Source organism: Mustelus asterias, chromosome 1, assembly GCF_964213995.1.
Source record: "Mustelus asterias chromosome 1, sMusAst1.hap1.1, whole genome shotgun sequence".
Classification (NCBI taxonomy): domain Eukaryota; kingdom Metazoa; phylum Chordata; class Chondrichthyes; order Carcharhiniformes; family Triakidae; genus Mustelus; species Mustelus asterias.
This window is the reverse complement of record NC_135801.1, coordinates 50,180,412-50,199,131: the sequence shown is the minus strand read 5'-3', so window position 1 is coordinate 50,199,131 and position 18,720 is coordinate 50,180,412. Positions and strand designations below refer to the sequence as shown.

The following is an 18,720-nucleotide window of genomic DNA, read 5'->3' as shown; positions in this document are numbered from 1 at the left end:
CTATAAAGGTGATGGGCAATATGAAATCCCAGTTAATTGCTGTTTATTTCAGTTAAATTGGCTTCTTGATCATAAATGGGCCACTTCCGACACGTGCTCACCAACCAAAGTATTATGTGAGGGTGTAACGGCATTGGGACACACACTCAAAGTCTTCTCGCATGATCTTACATGCTTCTGGGTCAGGCACACTCCTGAACTTTACATGTAAAATTCAGACCACAGTATTCTCTCATCAAACATGCATAAAAGCGATTACAGTTTTTTAATTTTGTGTTATTCTCAGCCTTAAAAAGTAAAACTGATGTATTCCCAATGTGTTCAGATTTCACTGTGTGGTTCACCTGGAATTATTTGCTTTACATCCTTGAATGACTTCAGTGGAAATCACAGCGGTTGACTCCTTTTGAAGCTTCATGAAGGCCCTCAACCTAACATAAGGCACTAGATTCTAGAGGCGATCCATTAGAATAATAGCTGCAACGTGAATGGAAGAGTTCGCAAAGGAATTGGGCCTTAGGAACTTCAGTTCCACTTAATAGAGTGAATTAGCTTGGATTGGGGAGGGCACTGTTACATTATGTGCCTGCATACCATTGTAATGAAAAGGTGCTCGGCAGAGCTAGGTTAATGTACGACTGGAGAATGGTACCGCCCACAACGTACAATATGTAGAGTGACATGGTAATAAACTCATCGAACATTCTGGAAGCAGCCTGCACGGAGAGAGCATTATGCATGACAATATCTGGGATCTGTAGATTAACGATAAATCATTTGTATTTAAACATACAAGTCTCCAAGATCTCATAATTGAACCCACATCACAACACGGTGCTCACAAGTGACACCATAATACACAGGCAGTACTAATATGTCCTTGAAGGTTTTGGCAGACCGTATCACATGTGCAAAAGACCCCATTCTTTGTATTTCAGAGCGGCACACTAGCAAGGTTGTGCCAGGTGGGATTTCCACTCTGCTGCTGTTATACCAGCAAAGTTGGCCTCAGGATCCTTAAGACTTGTATCTTTGTGACCTACGCCGGGATTTTACAACCGCCCTCCCCCACCCCCCTCCCCAGTTAATTTCGGTGATGCTGGAGGCAGCCTGCCATTGTCTGGTGGCAGATTTCTGGTCCCATTGTTTGCATCCTCCGCCACCTGGGAACCATGACAAGGGCTTGCCAATGGTGGGATTCTGCTGGCGGGAATGGCTAGAAAATCCCACCCCTAGATTTTTTGTTTCCGCAGTCAATAACTGATCATTCTAACCCTTCATTTGATAGGCAAGAACTGCGGATTGAACTGCATAGAAACAGAAACTCCAAGCTCTGATCTCCATTTTTGTTCAAGCTTTTCTATGTTTCCAGACAAAGAAGAAAACAATTATGTTAAGATGAATGAAGACACGGTCAATAATGAAAGAAGTCCAGTGGTCAACGAGAAGCAAATAAACTGTGAGACTGAAACAAACCACAGCCCAGGTAAGCACCATGGATTATTATAAGTAGTATTCTGAAGAATAATACTTGATATTTGGCCATTTATGATTTGTTTAATTTTATTTTTGTTGGTAGAATGGAACCATGTTGAACATTCAAGGCCATTTTTGAAAATGAAGCATAGTTTCTCACCAGTTCTGCATGTGGGAATGATTATTCCCTTCTGAGGTCCAATTGCACCATTTCCTGGGATATCTGCTGATGTTACGACAGATGATCAGGAGAACCCACATAAAAATTTTAGCCCAATATCTATTGAATGGGAAACAATTTACAATTCAAATTTGATGACCTGACTGAAGACACAGTGCTTGTTGACAATGATAGGTGAGGAAGTAAGTTGTGAGAGGGCAGAAAGAGATATCGATATGTTAATTGGATGGGTATTAATTTTGCAGGTTGAGTATAATTTGGGAAAATGTTGGGTTATCCTCTTTGCTGGGAAGAATAGAAAAATATGAATCACCAAAGCTTAGCATGCAGGTACAGCAAGTAATTAGAAAGGCAAGTGGATGTTGGGGGAGTGGGGGTAGAGTGCAAAAATAAGGAACTCTTCTCAGAACTATACAGGACTTTAGTGAGACCACACTGAGAGTATTGGTCTCCCTATTTAAGAGTAAGTATAGTTCAGAGAAGGTTCACTACATTGATTCCTGGGATGAAGAGGTTGTGTTATGGAGAAAGCTTGAGCAGCTTGGGCCTATAGTCATCGGAGATTAGAAGAATGAGAGGTGATCTCAATGAAACATATAGAATTCTGAGGGGGCTTGACAGGGTAGGTGCTGGAAGGGTCTTTCCTTCATGGGGAGTCTGGAACTAAGGGATGTAGTTTCATAATAAGATGTCACCCAGCTAAGACTGAGATAAGGAGGAATCACTTGTCTTTGTGCTCATTAATCTTTGGAATTCTCCACTCCAGAAAGCAATGGAGGCTGGGTTATTGAATGTATTCAAAGGTGATAGATTTTTGAACTACAAGGGAGCTAAGAATTAAAGGTAGGTTAGACAGCAAAGTGGAACATTAGAATGAGCCATGATCTTATTGAATGGTGAAGTAGATTCGAGGGGCCGAATAGAAACCAAATGCAATGAGGACCAATTTCTCCAAGCTGCACGAATGTCCTTTACACTACTCTGCATTAATGTTTGTCCACTCATTTTAAAACTCCGCCCACAATTAAAAGAAGATGGAATAAAATCACCTACAGATGTGTGATAAATGCTCATGGTCATTAAATACATAATTGTAATTTTTTTTGGACTTGGCTCAATGTGATTATCTCTAGCTATTTAAGTAATGTGTGTGTGTTTGAACCTCTGGTTGTCAATTGTGGCGTATTGTTCCAATGATCAAATGTGGTGGAACAGACTTTACTCTGGGATCGGTCCAGCTTCTCCATTACCCAATTCATGGCCCTGCAGAAGAGTGGGAAACCACCATCTGGATTCAGGAAACTTTTGAAAGGTAATATGAAAGGGTCTTGCTCAAGTCCCAATTCCCTTTCCATGCCAAACTATGCCATTCACCACCTCCTCAGATACTCCATACACTCCCCACCCATTCAGGGAGAATGAGGCTTAGCTGAGAGCCCAGATTTCCATAAAAGGAGAGTGCAGAGAATTATTATTAGGCATTATTGATGGCTTTGTGATGTTATAAGTTATTTTTATTCTATGATCTCTTTTGTCAATGGCTATATGTTCACTTGCACAAGATAAAGAACATTGATGAAAAAAGAGACACGTCAAAATTTTTCATCTTGCAGTCATCAAATTATTTTGCAAGAATACTAGTATAAAGGGAAAACAACAATTTATATCGTATGAGAAGTGTTTATTGGTTGGCAGTTGGCTCTGATTGGTAGAGGACATGCCATGGAGAATGCACCAGTCTATTTTTTCAACAATACTCAAATTGTGTACTACCAAACAACTACAAGACAGAGAAATGCAAGTGTTTATAGTGCCTTTATTGATTTTTTAAAATGTCTGGTCAATTAACACTTTTGTCGCGATATAGAAACAGCAGTTATTTTTAAAGAAAATTATGCATGGGTGGTTTTTTAAGGATTTTTGAACATGCCAGTGTTACCTTAGAGTTAATAGGTCAGAAGGCCATCATAAGGCTATTTGTAACTCCTCAGATCCTGAAGCAGTCTATGTCCAAATGTAGGAATACCTGGACAATATCCAGGCTTGGGCTGACATGTGGCAAGCAACAGAAGTGCTAGGCAACAACCATCTCCAGCAACAGATAATTTAACCATTACCTCTTGACATTCAAATGTTACTATTACTGAATTCCCCACTATCAATATCCTGGAGGTTACCATTGACCAGGAACTGAACTGAGCTAACCATATACACACTGTGGCTACAACAGCAATGATGTGATATGCCGGTGTTGGACTGGGGTAAGCAGCAGGTCAGAGGCTGAAAATGCTGTGGTGAGTAACTCTCCTCCTGATGACCAAAAACCTGTCCTCAATTTACAAGGCACAAGTCAGAAGTGTGATGGAATACTCTCCACTTGCCTGGGTGAATGCAGGTCCAGTAACGTTCAAGAAGCTCAACACTATCCAGGTCAAAGCAGCCTGCTTGATTGCTACTCCTTCTACAAAACGTATAATCCCTCCACCATTGAGGTACAGTGGCAGCCATGTGGACCATCTATAAGATGCACTACAGGAATACACCATGGTTGCTTGCTTCCAAACCCATGACTGCTACATCTAGAATGCGGGGTGAGTGGTGGGCATGAATTGGCAAGGAGGGTATGAGGGGCTAGTAGAAGTGGGCAGAGGTAAGAATCAGCATGGAAATGGCATGGGGAGTGTGAGGGTTAGATGGCCTAAAATGGAAAAAAAAAGCAGCTGTTACGAAGTTTTTAACCAGCTACCTTGGAGCCATTCTCACATTAAACTCCAAATCCTTTCTGCACTATCTCTAATGCCTCTACAATGTGTGGTGCCCAGAAGTGGATGCAATATTCCACTTGAATCTGAAGCAGTGTTTTATACAGGTTTAACATAACAGAAAGCAGAGAGTTGGGATAAATGGGTATTTTTCTGGTTGGCAAGATGTAACTAGTGGAGTGCCATAGGTTTCGGTCCTCAAGCCCCAACTATTTACAATCTATATTAATGACTTGAACCAGAGGTAGAAGGTACTATAGTCAAATTTGCAGATGACACTAAAATAGGTTGGATAGGAAGTGCAATAAAGAAATAAACAATTTACAAATGGATATGGATGGGTTGGGTGAGTGGGCCCAAATTTGGCAAATGGAGTTTAATGTGAATAATTGTGAGGTTATTCATTTTTGTCGGAAAAATAGAGAGGCAACTTTTATCTAAATGGAGAGAGACTTTGGAGTGCTTCGATGCAGAGGGATCTGGGATCTCATGCATGAGTTGCAGAAAACTAGTATGCAGGCACAGCAGGTAATAAGGAAGGCAAATGGAATCTTGCCATTTATATGCTAAAGGAATAGAGTATAAAATTAGTGAAGTGTTGCTGCTACTGTACAAGGTATTAGTGAGATCACAGTATTGTGCACAGTATTGATTCCCTTACCTGAGGGGGGATTTAGTTACATTGGAGGCAGCTCAGAGGAGGTTTACTAAATTGATTCCAGAGATGAGGGGTTTGTCTTATGAAGAGAGATTGAGCAGTTTAGGCCTATACTCTCCAGAGTTTAGAAGAATAAGGGAGATGTAGTTGAGATATATAAGGTGCTAAAGGGGATTGACAGGGTAGATGTAGAGAGGATATTTTCTCTTATGGGGCAATCTAGAATGAGAGGTCATCGTTTTAGGTAAGGTGTAGCAGATTTAAACAGAGATGAGGAGAAATAACTTCTTGCAAAGGGTTACGAATCAGTGGAATTCGTTGCCTCAGAGTATGGCGGATGCCGGGACGTTGAGTAAATTTGAGGAAATGGGCAGATTTTTAATTAGTAATAGGTTGAAGGGTTATGGAGAATGTGAAGGAAAGTGGAATTGAGGCCGAAACAAGATCAGCTATGGTCGTACTGAATGTTGGGGCAGGCTCGATGGGCTGAATTGCCTACTCCTACTCTTAGTTCTTATATAACTTCCTTGCCTTTGTACTCTTTGCCCCCTACCAACAAAGCCCAGGATGCCATATATTTTATCAACAGTTCTCTCAACCTGCGCTGCCCCTTCAATGATTTATGCATGTTTACACCGAGGTCTCTGTGCTCCTATACCCACATGGAATTGTACCATTTATTTTATATAGTTACTCTGCATCCTTCCTACCAAAATGAATCATTACACACATTTCTCTGCATTGAATTTTATCTACCAATTATCTACCTGTTCCACCAACTTGTCTATTTCCTTGTGCAGTTCTACACTCTTCTCACAGTTCACAATACTCCCTAGTTTTGTATCATCTGCTAATTTTGACATTGTGGTCCGTACACCAAGGAATGGGTCATTAATATAAATGAAGAAGAGCAGGGGTCATAACACTGATCCCTCAGGAACTTCTTCTTCCAGTCCAGAAAAGAAACAGTTTCCATTACTCTATCTTTCCTGTCACTCAGGCAATTTGTCGTCCATGTTGCTACTTTCTCTTTTATTCCATTAGCTATACTTTACTCACAAGTCTGTCTTTTGGAAGTCCATGTACATCATATCAGCAGCATTATCCTCATCAACCCTCTCTGTTACCTCATTAAAAAAACTCAAGCAAGTTAGTTAAGCACAACCTGCCCTCAACAAACCCATGCTGGCTTTCCTTAATTAATCAGCATTTGCCCAAATGACCATTCATTTTGTCCCAAATTACCATTTCTAGAAGCTTTGCCACTGCTGTAGTTAAATGACTAGTCTGGTAGTTGCTGACTTACCTCGACATGCTTTTTTGAACAAGGGTTCATTTGCAATTCTGCAGTCCTCTGGCACCATCTCTGAGTATAAAGAATGGTACAACACAGAAACAGGCTCTGTTGCCCACCAAGTCTGTGCCGACACAGATGCCTCTCTAATATTTTCTTGCCTCTACCTGATCCATATCTTTTTATTCCCTGCCTATTCATATATCTGACAGTACCGGATCGGGCTTGCTACATGGACCCCTGCTTACTATGGGAAGGTCTGCAAGACATAACAGGCCAAAGATGAAGGCATGTAAAATTGCCAGCATAAACACACCCCTCCCTGATGAGCTCAACGCATTCTATGCCTGTTTTGAGCAAGAGGTCAGCGAGGGTATGCCCTCCACCCTCGGATGAACCAGCATCTGGGGTCACCATTGCAGATGTTAGAGCAGCCTTCTCGAAGGTCAACCCATGGAAAGCGACTGGCCCAGATAGAGTACCCAGACCAGCACCCAGATCTTGCGTGGATCAGCTGGCAGGGTTATTTGCAGACATCTTCAACCACTCTTTACAACAATCTGAGGTCCTATCTGCTTCAAGAAGATGACCATCATCCCAGTACCAAAGAAAAGCCAAGTAGCGTGCCTTAATGACTATCATCCGGTGGCTCTGACATCCATCATTATGAAGTGCTTTGAAACGTTAGTCATGGTACAAATCAATTCCGGCGTCCCAGATTGCCTGTATTCACTACAGTTCGCCTACTGCTGCAACAGGTCCACAGCAGATGCCATCTCCCTGGCCTTGCACTCAACCCTGGAACACCTAGGTAACAAACACACCTATGTCAGACTTCTATTTACCGACTACAGCTCAGCCTTCAACACCATTATTCCTATGAAACTTATCTCCAAACTCTGTGGCCTGGGACTCAGCTCCCCCCTCTGCGACTGGATCCTCAACGTCCTGACCCACAGACCACAATCAGTAAGAATAGGCAACAACACCTCTTCCACAATCATCCTCAACATTGGTGTTCCACAAGGCTGGGCTCTCAGCCCTTTATTAAATGCCTTATACACCTATGACTGTGTGGCCAAATTCCCCTCCAACTCGATTTTCTGATGACATCACCGTAGTTGGTCGGATCTCAAACAATGACAAGATGGAGTACAGGAAAGAGATAGGGAATCTGGTGAACTGTGCAATGACAATAATCTCTCCCTTAATGTTAGCAAAATGAAGGATAGTCATCGACTTCAGGAAGCGTAATGGAGGACATGCCCCTGTCTACATCAATAGAGACAAAGTAGAAATGGATGAGAGCTTCAAGATTTTAGGTGTCCAAATCACCAACAACCTGTCCTGGTCCCCCCATGCCGACACTATAGTTAAGAAACCCCACCAACGCCTCTACTTTCTTAGAAGACTAAGGAAATTTGGCATGTCCACTACGACACTCACCAACTTTTACAGATGTATCATAGAAAACATTCTTTCTGGTTATATCACAGCTTGGTATGGCTCCTGCTCTGTCTAAGACCGCAAGAAAGTACAAAGGGTTGTGAACGAAGCCTAATCCATCATTCAAACCAGCCTGTCACCCATTGACACTGTCTACACTTCCTGCTGCCTCGGAAAAGCAGCCAGCATAATTAAGGACCCCACACACCCTGGACATAGTTTCTTCCACCTTCTTCCATTGGGAAAAAGATACAAACATCTGAGGACATGTACCAACCGACTCAAGAACAGCTTTTTCCCTGCTGCCATCAGACTTTTGAATGGACCTACCTTGCATTAAGCTTATCTTTCTCTACACCCTAACTATGACTGTAACACTACATTCTGTGCCCTCTCCTTTCCTTCTCTATGAATGTTATGCTTTGTCTTTATAGCGCACAAGAAACAATACTTTTCACTATATACTAATTCATGTGACAATAATAAATCAAATCAAATCTATCCAGATGCCTCTTGAACATTATTATAGAATCTTCCACCATCTCTTCTGGCAGCCCCTTCCAGGCATTCACCACCTTCTGTGTGAAAAACCTGCTCCTTGCATCTCTTTTAAACTTTCCCCCCCTCTAACTTTCAACCTATGCCCCCGAGTAATTGACCCTTTGATCCTGGAAAAAAGACTCTGACTATCCACTCTATTCAAGCCTGTCATAATCTTGTAAACCTCTATCAGGTCCCCCTCATCCTCCGATACTCCAACAATCCGAAAGCAATCTGAGTTTGTTCAACCTTTTTTCATAGTCTATATCCTCCAAACAAGGCAACATCCTGGTAAATCTCTTCTGCACCCTTTCCAATGCAGCAACATCGATAGTGTGGTGACCAGAATTGTACACAATACTCCAAATGTGGCCTAAACAAAGTCTTATACAGCTGCAACATGATTTTCCAATTCCTAAACTCAACACTCCGACAAATCAAGGTCAGCATGCCATACATCTTCTTGACCACCTTGTCCACCTTAGTTGCCACGTTTAGAGAACTGTGGATCTGAATGCCTAGATCCCTCTGTATGCTAATATTTCTAAGGGCTCCACCATTTACTGCATACTTTCCTTCTGCAGTAGATCTTCCAAATTGCATCACCTCACATTTTTCCGGGTTAAATTCCATCTGCCATCTTTGAACCCAGGTCTCCAGCCGATTTATATCCTGCTGTATCCTCTGATAATCCTCCTCACTATCCGCTACTCCCCCAATTTTTGTATCATCCGCAAATTTACTAATCAGACCACCTACATTTTCCTCCAAATCATTTATAGATATTACACATAACAGAGGCCCCCGCACTGATCCTTGTGGAACACCGCTTGTCACAGACCTGCAGTCAGAAAAGTACCTTTCCATTGCTGCTCTCTGCTTTCTATGCCCAATAAGAGTTTTAACAACACCAGGTTAAAGTCCAACAGGTTTATTTGGTAGCAAATATCATTAGTTTCAGAGCGCTGCTCCTTCGTCAGATGGAGTGGAAATGTGTTTCCACTCCATCTGACCTGTTGGACTTTAACTTTGGTGTTGTTAAAACTCTTACTGTGTTCACCCCAGTGCAACGCCGGCATCTCCACTTCTATGCCCAAGCCAGTTCTGCATCCATCTTACCAGCTCACCTTGAATCTCATATGACTTCACCTTCTATATCAACCTGCCAAGAGGAACCTTATCAAAAGCTTTACTGAAGTCCATATATACAACATCCACTGCCGTGCTCTGGTCAATTTTTCTCGTCACTTCCTCAAAGAACTCAATCAATTTTATGAGACACGACCTTTGCAAGGCCTAATTCTATATTCCTACCCTGCTCCCATATCCCTGTATCACCCTGTAGTCTATCATCCTGTAGTTAAAAGTTGATCTCATTTGAGCTTTAAAAATTAACATTGATGGTGCTTTCTACAGCCTTATAACTTTGTAAAAATGTTACTTCTGCCCTCCATCCAAAATGTCTTATGTTTATTGTTATGTACATAGGAACATATGAAATGCGAACAGAATTAGGCCATTCAGCCTCCAAGCCTGCTTCATCATTTAATGAGATCACAGTCAATTTGTTTGTGTTTCGAATTCCACATTCCCATCTACCCTGATAACCTTTGATTCTCGTGCCTAACAAGAATCTACATGATACCTTATTCTAGACGTTTCAACACTGACAGTAGTGTGCGTGCCATCCACTGCGCCCTGCACATTCAGAATCCCAGCGATGGATGGGAAGCCGAGAGCCTGGGCCTCCTGCTGTGCACGGCCCACATCGAAATTAATGAACTACCCTGCCCGGGCATACAGGGCATCTGTGACCTGCCACACACATCTGTGCACAGAGGCCTGGGAGATCCCAGCTGGGTCGCCACTAGGAGCCTGGAATGATCCGGAGGCATAGAAATTGAGGGCTGCCTTCACCTTCACATCCACAAGGAGTGGGTGGCCGCCGCTCCCCCAAAGTGCCAGGTGTGAGAGCACCTCACAAATGTGTTGCACCATGGTCTTGGACAAGCGCAGCCGGCGACGGCACATCTCCTCTGCGAGGGCCTCGAAGGAATTGCAGGGCCTGTACTTCCTTGCCCTTGGCACCCTCCGCCTTCTGTGCACCCTCTCAAGAGGCTGCTCACAGGCCTCCTGACAGTGGTCAGGACCAGGGGCACAAAATGCACCACGAAATAGAAAGGGCATGTCAGAAAGGCAAGGTCACAGTGATCATGGGGGATTTCAATATGCAGGTGGACTGGGTAAATAATGTTGCCAGTGGACCCAAAGAAAGGGAATTCATTGAATGTTTACAGGATGGCTTTTTGGAACAGCTTGTGATGGAGCCCACGAGGGAACAGGCTATTCTGGACTTAGTGTTATGTAATGAGCCAGACGTGATAAAAGATCTTAAAGTAAGGGAACACTTAGGAAGCAGTGATCATAATATGGTAGAATTCAGTCTGCAATTTGAAAGAAGGAAGGCAGAATCAGATGTGAAGGTTCTACAGTTAAATAAAGGTAATTACAGGCGCATGAGGGAGGAACTGACAAAAATCGACTGGAAGCAGAGCCTAATGGGAAAGACAGTAGAACAGCAATGGCAGGAGTTTCTGGGAGTAATTGAGGACACAGTGCAGAGGTTCATCCCAAACAAAAGAAAGGTTATCAGAGGGGGGATTAGGCAGCCATGGCTGACAAAGGAAGTCAGGGAATGCATCAAGGCAAAAGAGAGAGCCTATAATGTGGCAAAGAGTAGTGGGAAGTCAGAAGATTGGGAAGGCTATAAAAACAAACAGAGGATAACAAAGAGAGAAATAAGGAAGGAGAGGATCAAATATGAAGGTAGGCTAGCCAGTAACATTAGGAATGATAGTAAAAGTTTCTTTAAATACATTAAAAACAAACGGGAGGCAAAAGTAGACATTGGGCCGCTCCAAAATGACGCTGGTAATCTAGTGATGGGAGACAAGGAAATAGCTGAGGAACTTAATAAGTACTTTGCGTCAGTCTTCACAGTAGAAGACATGAGTAATATCCCAACAATTCAGGAAAGTCAGGGGGCAGAGTTGAATATGGTTGCCATCACAAAGGAGAAAGTGCTAGAGAAACTAAAAGGTCTGAAAATTGATAAATCTCCGGGCCCAGATGGGCTACATCCTAGAGTTCTAAAGGAGATAGCTGAAGAAATAGTGGAGGCGTTAGTTATGATCTTTCAAAAGTCACTGGAGTCAGGGAAAGTCCCAGAGGATTGGAAAATCGCTGTTGTAACCCCACTGTTCAAGAAGGGAACAAGAAAAAAGATGGAAAATTATAGGCCAATTAGCCTAACCTCAGTTGTTGGCAAAATTCTAGAATCCATCGTTAAGGATGAGATTTCTAAATTCTTGGAAGTGCAGGGTCGGATTAAGACAAGTCAGCATGGATTTAGTAAGGGGAGGTCGTGCCTGACAAACCTGTTAGAGTTCTTTGAAGAGATAACAAATAGGTTAGACCAAGGAGAGCCAATGGATGTTATCTATCTTGACTTCCAAAAGGCCTTTGACAAGGTGCCTCACGGGAGACTGCTGAGTAAAATAAGGGCCCATGGTATTCGAGGCAAGGTACTAACATGGATTGACGATTGGCTGTCAGACAGAAGGCAGAGAGTTGGGATAAAAGGTTCTTTCTCAGAATGGCAACCGGTGACAAGTGGTGTCCCGCAGGGTTCAGTGTTGGGGCCACAGCTGTTCTCTTTATATATTAACGATCTAGATGACGGGACTGGGAGCATTCTGGCCAAGTTTGCCGATGATACAAAGATAGGTGGAGGGGCAGGTAGTATTGAGGAGGTGGGGAGGCTGCAGAAAGATTTAGACAGTTTAGGAGAGTGGTCCAAGAAGTGGCTGATGAAATTCAACGTGGGCAAGTGCGAGGTTGTACACTTTGGAAAAAAGAATAGAGGCATGGACTATTTTCTAAACGGTGACAAAATTCATAATGCTAAAGTGCAAAGGGACTTGGGAGTCCTAGTCCAGGATTCTCTAAAGGTAAACTTGCAGGTTGAGTCCGTAATTAAGAAAGCAAATGTAATGTTGTCATTTATCTCAAGAGGCTTGGAATACAAAAGCAGGGATGTACTTCTGAGGCTTTATAAAGCACTGGTTAGGCCCCATTTGGAGTACTGTGAGCAATTTTGGGCCCCACACCTCAGGAAGGACATACTGGCACTGGAGCGGGTCCAGCGGAGATTCACACGGATGATCCCAGGAATGGTAGGCCTGACATACGATGAACGTCTGAGGATCGTGGGATTATATTCATTGGAGTTTAGGAGGTTGAGGGGAGATCTGATAGAAACTTACAAGATAATGAACGGCTTAGATAGGATGGACGTAGGGAAGTTGTTTCCATTAACAGGGGAGACTAGGACGCGGGGGCACAGCCTTAGAATAAAAGGGAGTCACTTTAGAACAGAGATGAGGAGAAATTTCTTCAGCCAGAGAGTGGTGGGTCTGTGGAATTCATTGCCACAGAGGGCTGTGGAGGCCGAGACGTTGAGCGTCTTCAAGACAGAAATTGATAAATTCTTGATTTCTCGAGGAATTAAGGGCTATGGGGAGAGAGCGGGTAAATGGAGTTGAAATCAACCATGATTGAATGGTGGAGTGGACTCGATGGGCCGAATGGCCTTACTTCCGCTCCTATGTCTTATGGTCTTATGCTCTCACCCACCTCCTGGCCCTCAGTGGCAGCCTCCTGCCCTCCAACACAGCAGCCAACACAGGGTCTGTGGTGGCTGCTCCTGCGGTGGTCTCTCCATGCCTGCCACCTCCTGAGCCGCCACCTCCTCCTCTGCCCCTGCTGCATCAACATGGCCAGCTCCAGATCAAGCAAACCGAGATCCATCTGCACAGTGGAGTTTGGAAAGAGCATAGAATAACAGATTATTCTCATTGGCCGCATAGATCCAGCACCCCTCACTTGGGCCAGCATCCCCACTTGTGGGAGCTGGCTACACCACACAATCCATGGTGCCATGCGTGGCCTGATTAGAAATTCCCATCATGACAAATGCTGGCACAGATTATGCAGGTCGGTGTGCAGACATGGGCAATGCGCACCCTTGAGCCATTGCTATGTGTGCAACTGCAGCATCTGTTACAGGCATGTGTTGCTGGTCCGTGTCATAGGAAAGGGACAGACTGCAAATCAGCACCAGATGTGAGCCCAGTGACAGTAGATTCCATGCAGTCCATGTCTGAATCTCTGCAACCCGGCCTGAAGCAGCTGCTTCATCTGGTTAGGCCTCAGTCAGCACGTGGTACACTCCTCCTCCACCCCGGAACACCAGCACTCAGTCGAGTCCCTGACCACACCCCGCAGCAAGACAATGCCACTGCACAGTGCTGTGGGGGGTGGGGGGGAGCAGAAGCCCTCGAGGCTGCCTCCCACACTGAGCTACAGCGCTGCCCGGGAAGGGGGGGAAGGGGGGAAGCGGGAGCCCTCGAAGCTGCTTCCCACACTATGCGACAGCGTTGCCTGGTGGGGGGAGGAGGGGGCGAGTGGGACTCCCTGACGGAACCTCACCCAGAGAGCTGTGAGGAAATAGAAGCCCCCTCGACCACCTCCCCCCCCCCACCCCAGATATCAGTTCTCCATGGGACAACACCTGAAGGCAGCAGGAGGAAGGCCACCAGGCATTTCCAGGGCCTGCCTGTAACATCCCCCGTGCTCCGCTAGCAGCACTTACCTCCTCACGCCAGTTCAAGGCTGCCACGCCAGGTTGAGACTTTTAAATAGCTGGTCTGATTTGCGCCAAAGTTACATTATGCCAAAGAGGTGGGACACGCAGATGTGAGCGGAGATTGCTGTGTGGATCCCGATAATGGCATGTAAAGAAATGTAAACTCATGCCAATCAGCAGCCCTCCGGTTTTCAGCGGGTTCCCGGCGGTGCCATTTGTCTCCGGCTGGGAGATGCGCGTGGCTCGTAAAAGCTGGCGGGGAGCCCGCGAAATGGCCGACACACGCATCTCCTGGCTCAACCTGCCAGAAAAGTTGCGGGTCGCGATGGGAGAATGCTAAGGGGGAATCTGCCAAAGGCATTGAAACTTTTGAAGGGAATCAAAAAGGTAAAGATAATTTGAAGATTGATCTCAGCATAAAGTGACAGTACTTATGCAATGAGTTATTTAAATGCTATTCCAGAGCCCTCCTGACTAACCTCCCATCTCGTATTCTCCATGGATATCAGCTTATGCAAAACCCTATTGCTCTTACCTGACTCTATCAGTTACCCAGCCAACTGCCCTTGCTAATTCACATTGGACGCCAGCATCAAATTTAAAGTTCTCATCTTTGTGTCTAAATCCCTTCATTGGCTCATGACTCAATGACAGAATTTTCACATTTACAGAGCTGTGCAGCAGTTGGAAAAAATAGAATGGAAGTCGTTGGCCCCTTGCGCAGCTTCCTCTATTGTATTTTAGCCATTTAAGCAAAAGAAAAGTTAGGGGCCAGGTCTGATGACATCACGCTGATGGAGAGGGTTCTGATTGAAGAAGGGTGTTAATAGAGGAAAATGAGGTAGGACAGCAAAGTGAATGGTGGAAGAATTCCAGAACTTACTACTGGGAAAGATGAAGGCATGACCACCAATGGTAATGCAAAGGGAGTAGGGTAATGTAAAAAGCCTAGAATTGGAGGAATGAGGTTTTCAAAAGATCTGCAGTATTGGGGGCAGTGTCTGTGCAGTGCCAGGGGACAGTGCTAGGGTACTACCCAGGTATGATCCTCCCTCCCATGGGCTGTACTCCCCTGTGCGCTTCCGGCGGGTTCTGCTCACCAGGTGTCGTACCCTCATACTGATGTGAATGGAAAATCCAACAGCAAGGCACAATCAGGTGGAAAGGCCTGCTAGTGATCTATTCAAATAGGGATTTTGACTTTCAAAATCAGGATTCCCATTATACCATTGGTTGTGGGGGGAAGCGGGAAGAACAATCGCAACAGTAAATTCTGCCGGCATAAATGCTGTTTTGGGACTCCCGTTGGGATTGGAAAATTCCCCCCCCCCTCCCCCCCCCACCCCCCTCCCAATATCTCTGTAACCCTCTACAGTTCTAGAATCCTTTGAGGCTATAGCATTCCTCCAACTCTGGGCTCATTGCATTGCTCTACTCACTTTGCATTAGCATTGGTGGTCTTTCTAAGTGGTAAGCTCTGGAATTCTTCCATAATTCTCTACACTGCCCTACCTCATTCTCCTCTATTAAAACTTTCCTTTAAAAAAACATTTGTTTGACTAAGCTTTTAGCAATTCTTCCTAATATCTCCTTCTTGGGTTTCGTCAATTTCAGCTTGATTACAGTATTGTTAAGTGTCTAGCGACATTTTTCTATATTAATCATAACTTTAGGAAAGGAATGCATAAATATTTGAAGAAGGAAAATATTAGAGGTACAGAAAATGTACTGGGAAATGGGACATTTCTGAGGAGGAGTGAGCACTGGACTAGATAGACCAAAGATATTTCTTTGATCCAATGATTATGCATTGTGCATGAACAAGGATGTATGCCCCACTTCTGGTGCAGAACCTCACCAGTGGTGATCGCGATGGCAGAGGTAGGATGGCAATATGGCAATTTTAGCTTTCTGAACCAACTGGACCTGTACCATCTGGAAGACAATGTCCAGATGGAGACCAAGACCCAGATCTAGAATTAATGATTCAGTTATCGAGAAATAGAAAAGGCATCTGAAATTAGATATTGTGAAAAACTGCAAGAGTCAAGACATGGAACATTATTTCAAAGCAAAAAATTTAAAAAGAGGGAAAATTGTGGGAGACAGAGACAATGGGGAAAAGGAGACACCAGTGAAATTGTTAAATATTTTAAGCATTTCTTTATTTAAATGTTAATGCTGCTATTGTCATATTTGTATAGCACTATTATCATCAATATTGTGATTTTTCAACATCACAATGAAGGTACAGTATAGGAAATGTTCTACAGCATTAGAAGTGTGGGCAAGTTAGCACAATCGACCGGATAAATAGCCAACACCTTGGGACCTGCCTCCTCACCCTTCCCCTGTCAGTGCAAATAGCAATGCCATACCATCATTGGCAAAACAAACTGCCAAGATAACAGTTCAGGATGAAGCAGCAGCAGATAATGAGCCAAGGACTTGCGTTCAAGCAAAGCATATCTACCAGACCTTACGATATTGGAAATGCATGTACAAAATGTATTAAGATGTATTAAGTGTATCTATATATAAAAACCCACTTAAACATTATTATTTAGAAGAATGAGGGGAGATCTTATAGAAACAAATAAGATTATGAAGGGAATAGATAAGATAGAGGCAGGGAGGTTGTTTCCACTGGCAGAAGAAACTAGAACTAGGGGGCATGGCAATAAGGGGGAGCAGATTTAGGACTGAGTTGAGGAGGAACTTCTTCACCGAAAGAGTTGTGAATCTGTGGAATTCCCTGCCCAGTAAAGCAGTTGAGGCTACCTCACTGAATGTTTTTAAGGCAAGGATGGATACATATTTGAACAGTAAAGGAATTAAGGGTTAGGGCGAATGAGTGTAGCTGAGTCCATGAAAAGATCAGCCATGGTCTTATTGAATGGTGGAGCAGGCTCGAGAGGCCAGATGGCCTACTCCTGCTCCTCGTTCTTATGTTTTATTTATTCAAACAAATCATTCAATGAAAATCTGAAAGGGTTTTATGTACATTAAGTTATTCAATGCCTTTTGGAAAATAAAAGGAACCTGTATCAATAAAGTCTAGATTTTGTCTGCTGCTTGCAAGTTGCTGTTATTGGCTTGGATGGAAGATTCTTTAAGTTGCTGCATCAAGTCAATAATCAAAAGAACATAAACAGAGAAATTCAAGAAAAATACTGTTAAAGTGCTAAAATGGCCAATTCTATACTGGTCACAAAGTCCTTTGTGCTGATATATACAGCAAATGCAAATTTGAAATTCAATCCGGCTGTGACACATCCAAACAACCAAAGCTTGTCAGTTTGTGGTTTTGTGCATGTCAGGCAGATAAATCTACAACTAAATCTAAACCAAGGTATCTTGACCACTGGAGGTGCTTGAAACTCACTCTCCTACTTCACTGTAAGATTTTAATGTTACTCATCCCAAAAGCTTTTTCTAATAAATTTACAAAGGAAATTTTGCAGTGGCTACAAATTTGGGTGATGGTGTGTAGTCAATCCGTTAAGATGTCTAATTGGAATCTGCTTGAAATTGATAGTTCTTTAGTATTGCTGATGTTATAATAAAACACTATGATTGGAATTCTTCCACCTCACCAGCGACTGGGATTCTCTGGTCCTGCTGTGGAGTTTTGACTAACACTAAATTCTCCATTCTCACTGGCACCATGGCAGGGCGTACAAAATTGGAGAATTCTGGCATATGGGAACTAAAAAAATGGCAAAGTGTCAGGTTCTGACTGAAAACCGACGTACTTCTCCTCAGAAAAACAGGCAGGATTTCCATCCAGATCTTCACACAATTTACCACCTTAAAGCACTGGCGCATGTTTTGCACTGACATTGTGAGGGGCAGGGCCTAAAGCCATCAGCAAGGCTGGCTCCACGAATATTGGGGTGCCCTTTTAAGAGCCTGCCTGAATTCCCTCCTGAAATTCATGTTAACTACCCGCCCCCACCCCCAATTGCCAGCATCGCCCCTTCTATTCGCCAGGGGGCAGTGCCAGTGTATTGCCCAGCAAAGTCCCTGACCACCCAGGGGCTACACTTGCCTCTGAGCCCTCAATGTGGTCATCACGTCTGGTCTCCATTTTTGGAGACCAGTAGTGATTCCCACTGGAATTACATCAGGCCAGCGGTGGGAACATATGACATTCCTGGAAGATACGATGTTAAGCTGTTTTAACATATTTAAATATATTTAAATGAACGGTAATCATTGCTGGCTGAGGGCTGTCGCAAATCCCATTATATCCCTCTTGCAAAAGTTTCTGGCCATAACAGGATTTGTGCCTGTTTTGAAAATCACCCTCTATATATTTTTATTGTTTTACATGAAGTACATTCTCACACACTGTAAAGAAATTTACAATTTCTGTCAAAATACCTCTTAAAACATTTAATTCCAATTTTTTGTACAGCTCTTATTTCCTTGCCTGAATTGCCACCTGAATACTACAATACAATGTGTAAACAAAAAAAGATCCAGATTTTATATTTCAGATTTTTCTTGTATGTTATTCATTTTCATTTTCTCAGTCATATGTTTCCAGAACTTTTCATCTTATGGTTTCCAAATTGACATGGCTTACACAAGCCTTTTAAAGAACATCCATATTTTATTTATGGGGTGTTTATTCTGAATGCTTGTGGAATC

At 43.5% G+C, this 18,720-nt stretch overlaps 1 protein-coding gene across 2 annotated transcripts in view; it reads left to right on the top strand.

Moving 5' to 3' along the window:
- Window positions 1-18,720, top strand: part of LOC144491796 (uncharacterized) — a 287,453-nt gene that overhangs the window by 90,630 nt on the left and 178,103 nt on the right. For both annotated transcript variants that reach the window (XM_078210123.1, XM_078210181.1), the window contains exon 5: window positions 1,373-1,486. In XM_078210123.1, the coding sequence (XP_078066249.1) occupies window positions 1,373-1,486 (114 nt within the window). The remainder of the gene's footprint in view (window positions 1-1,372; window positions 1,487-18,720) is intronic.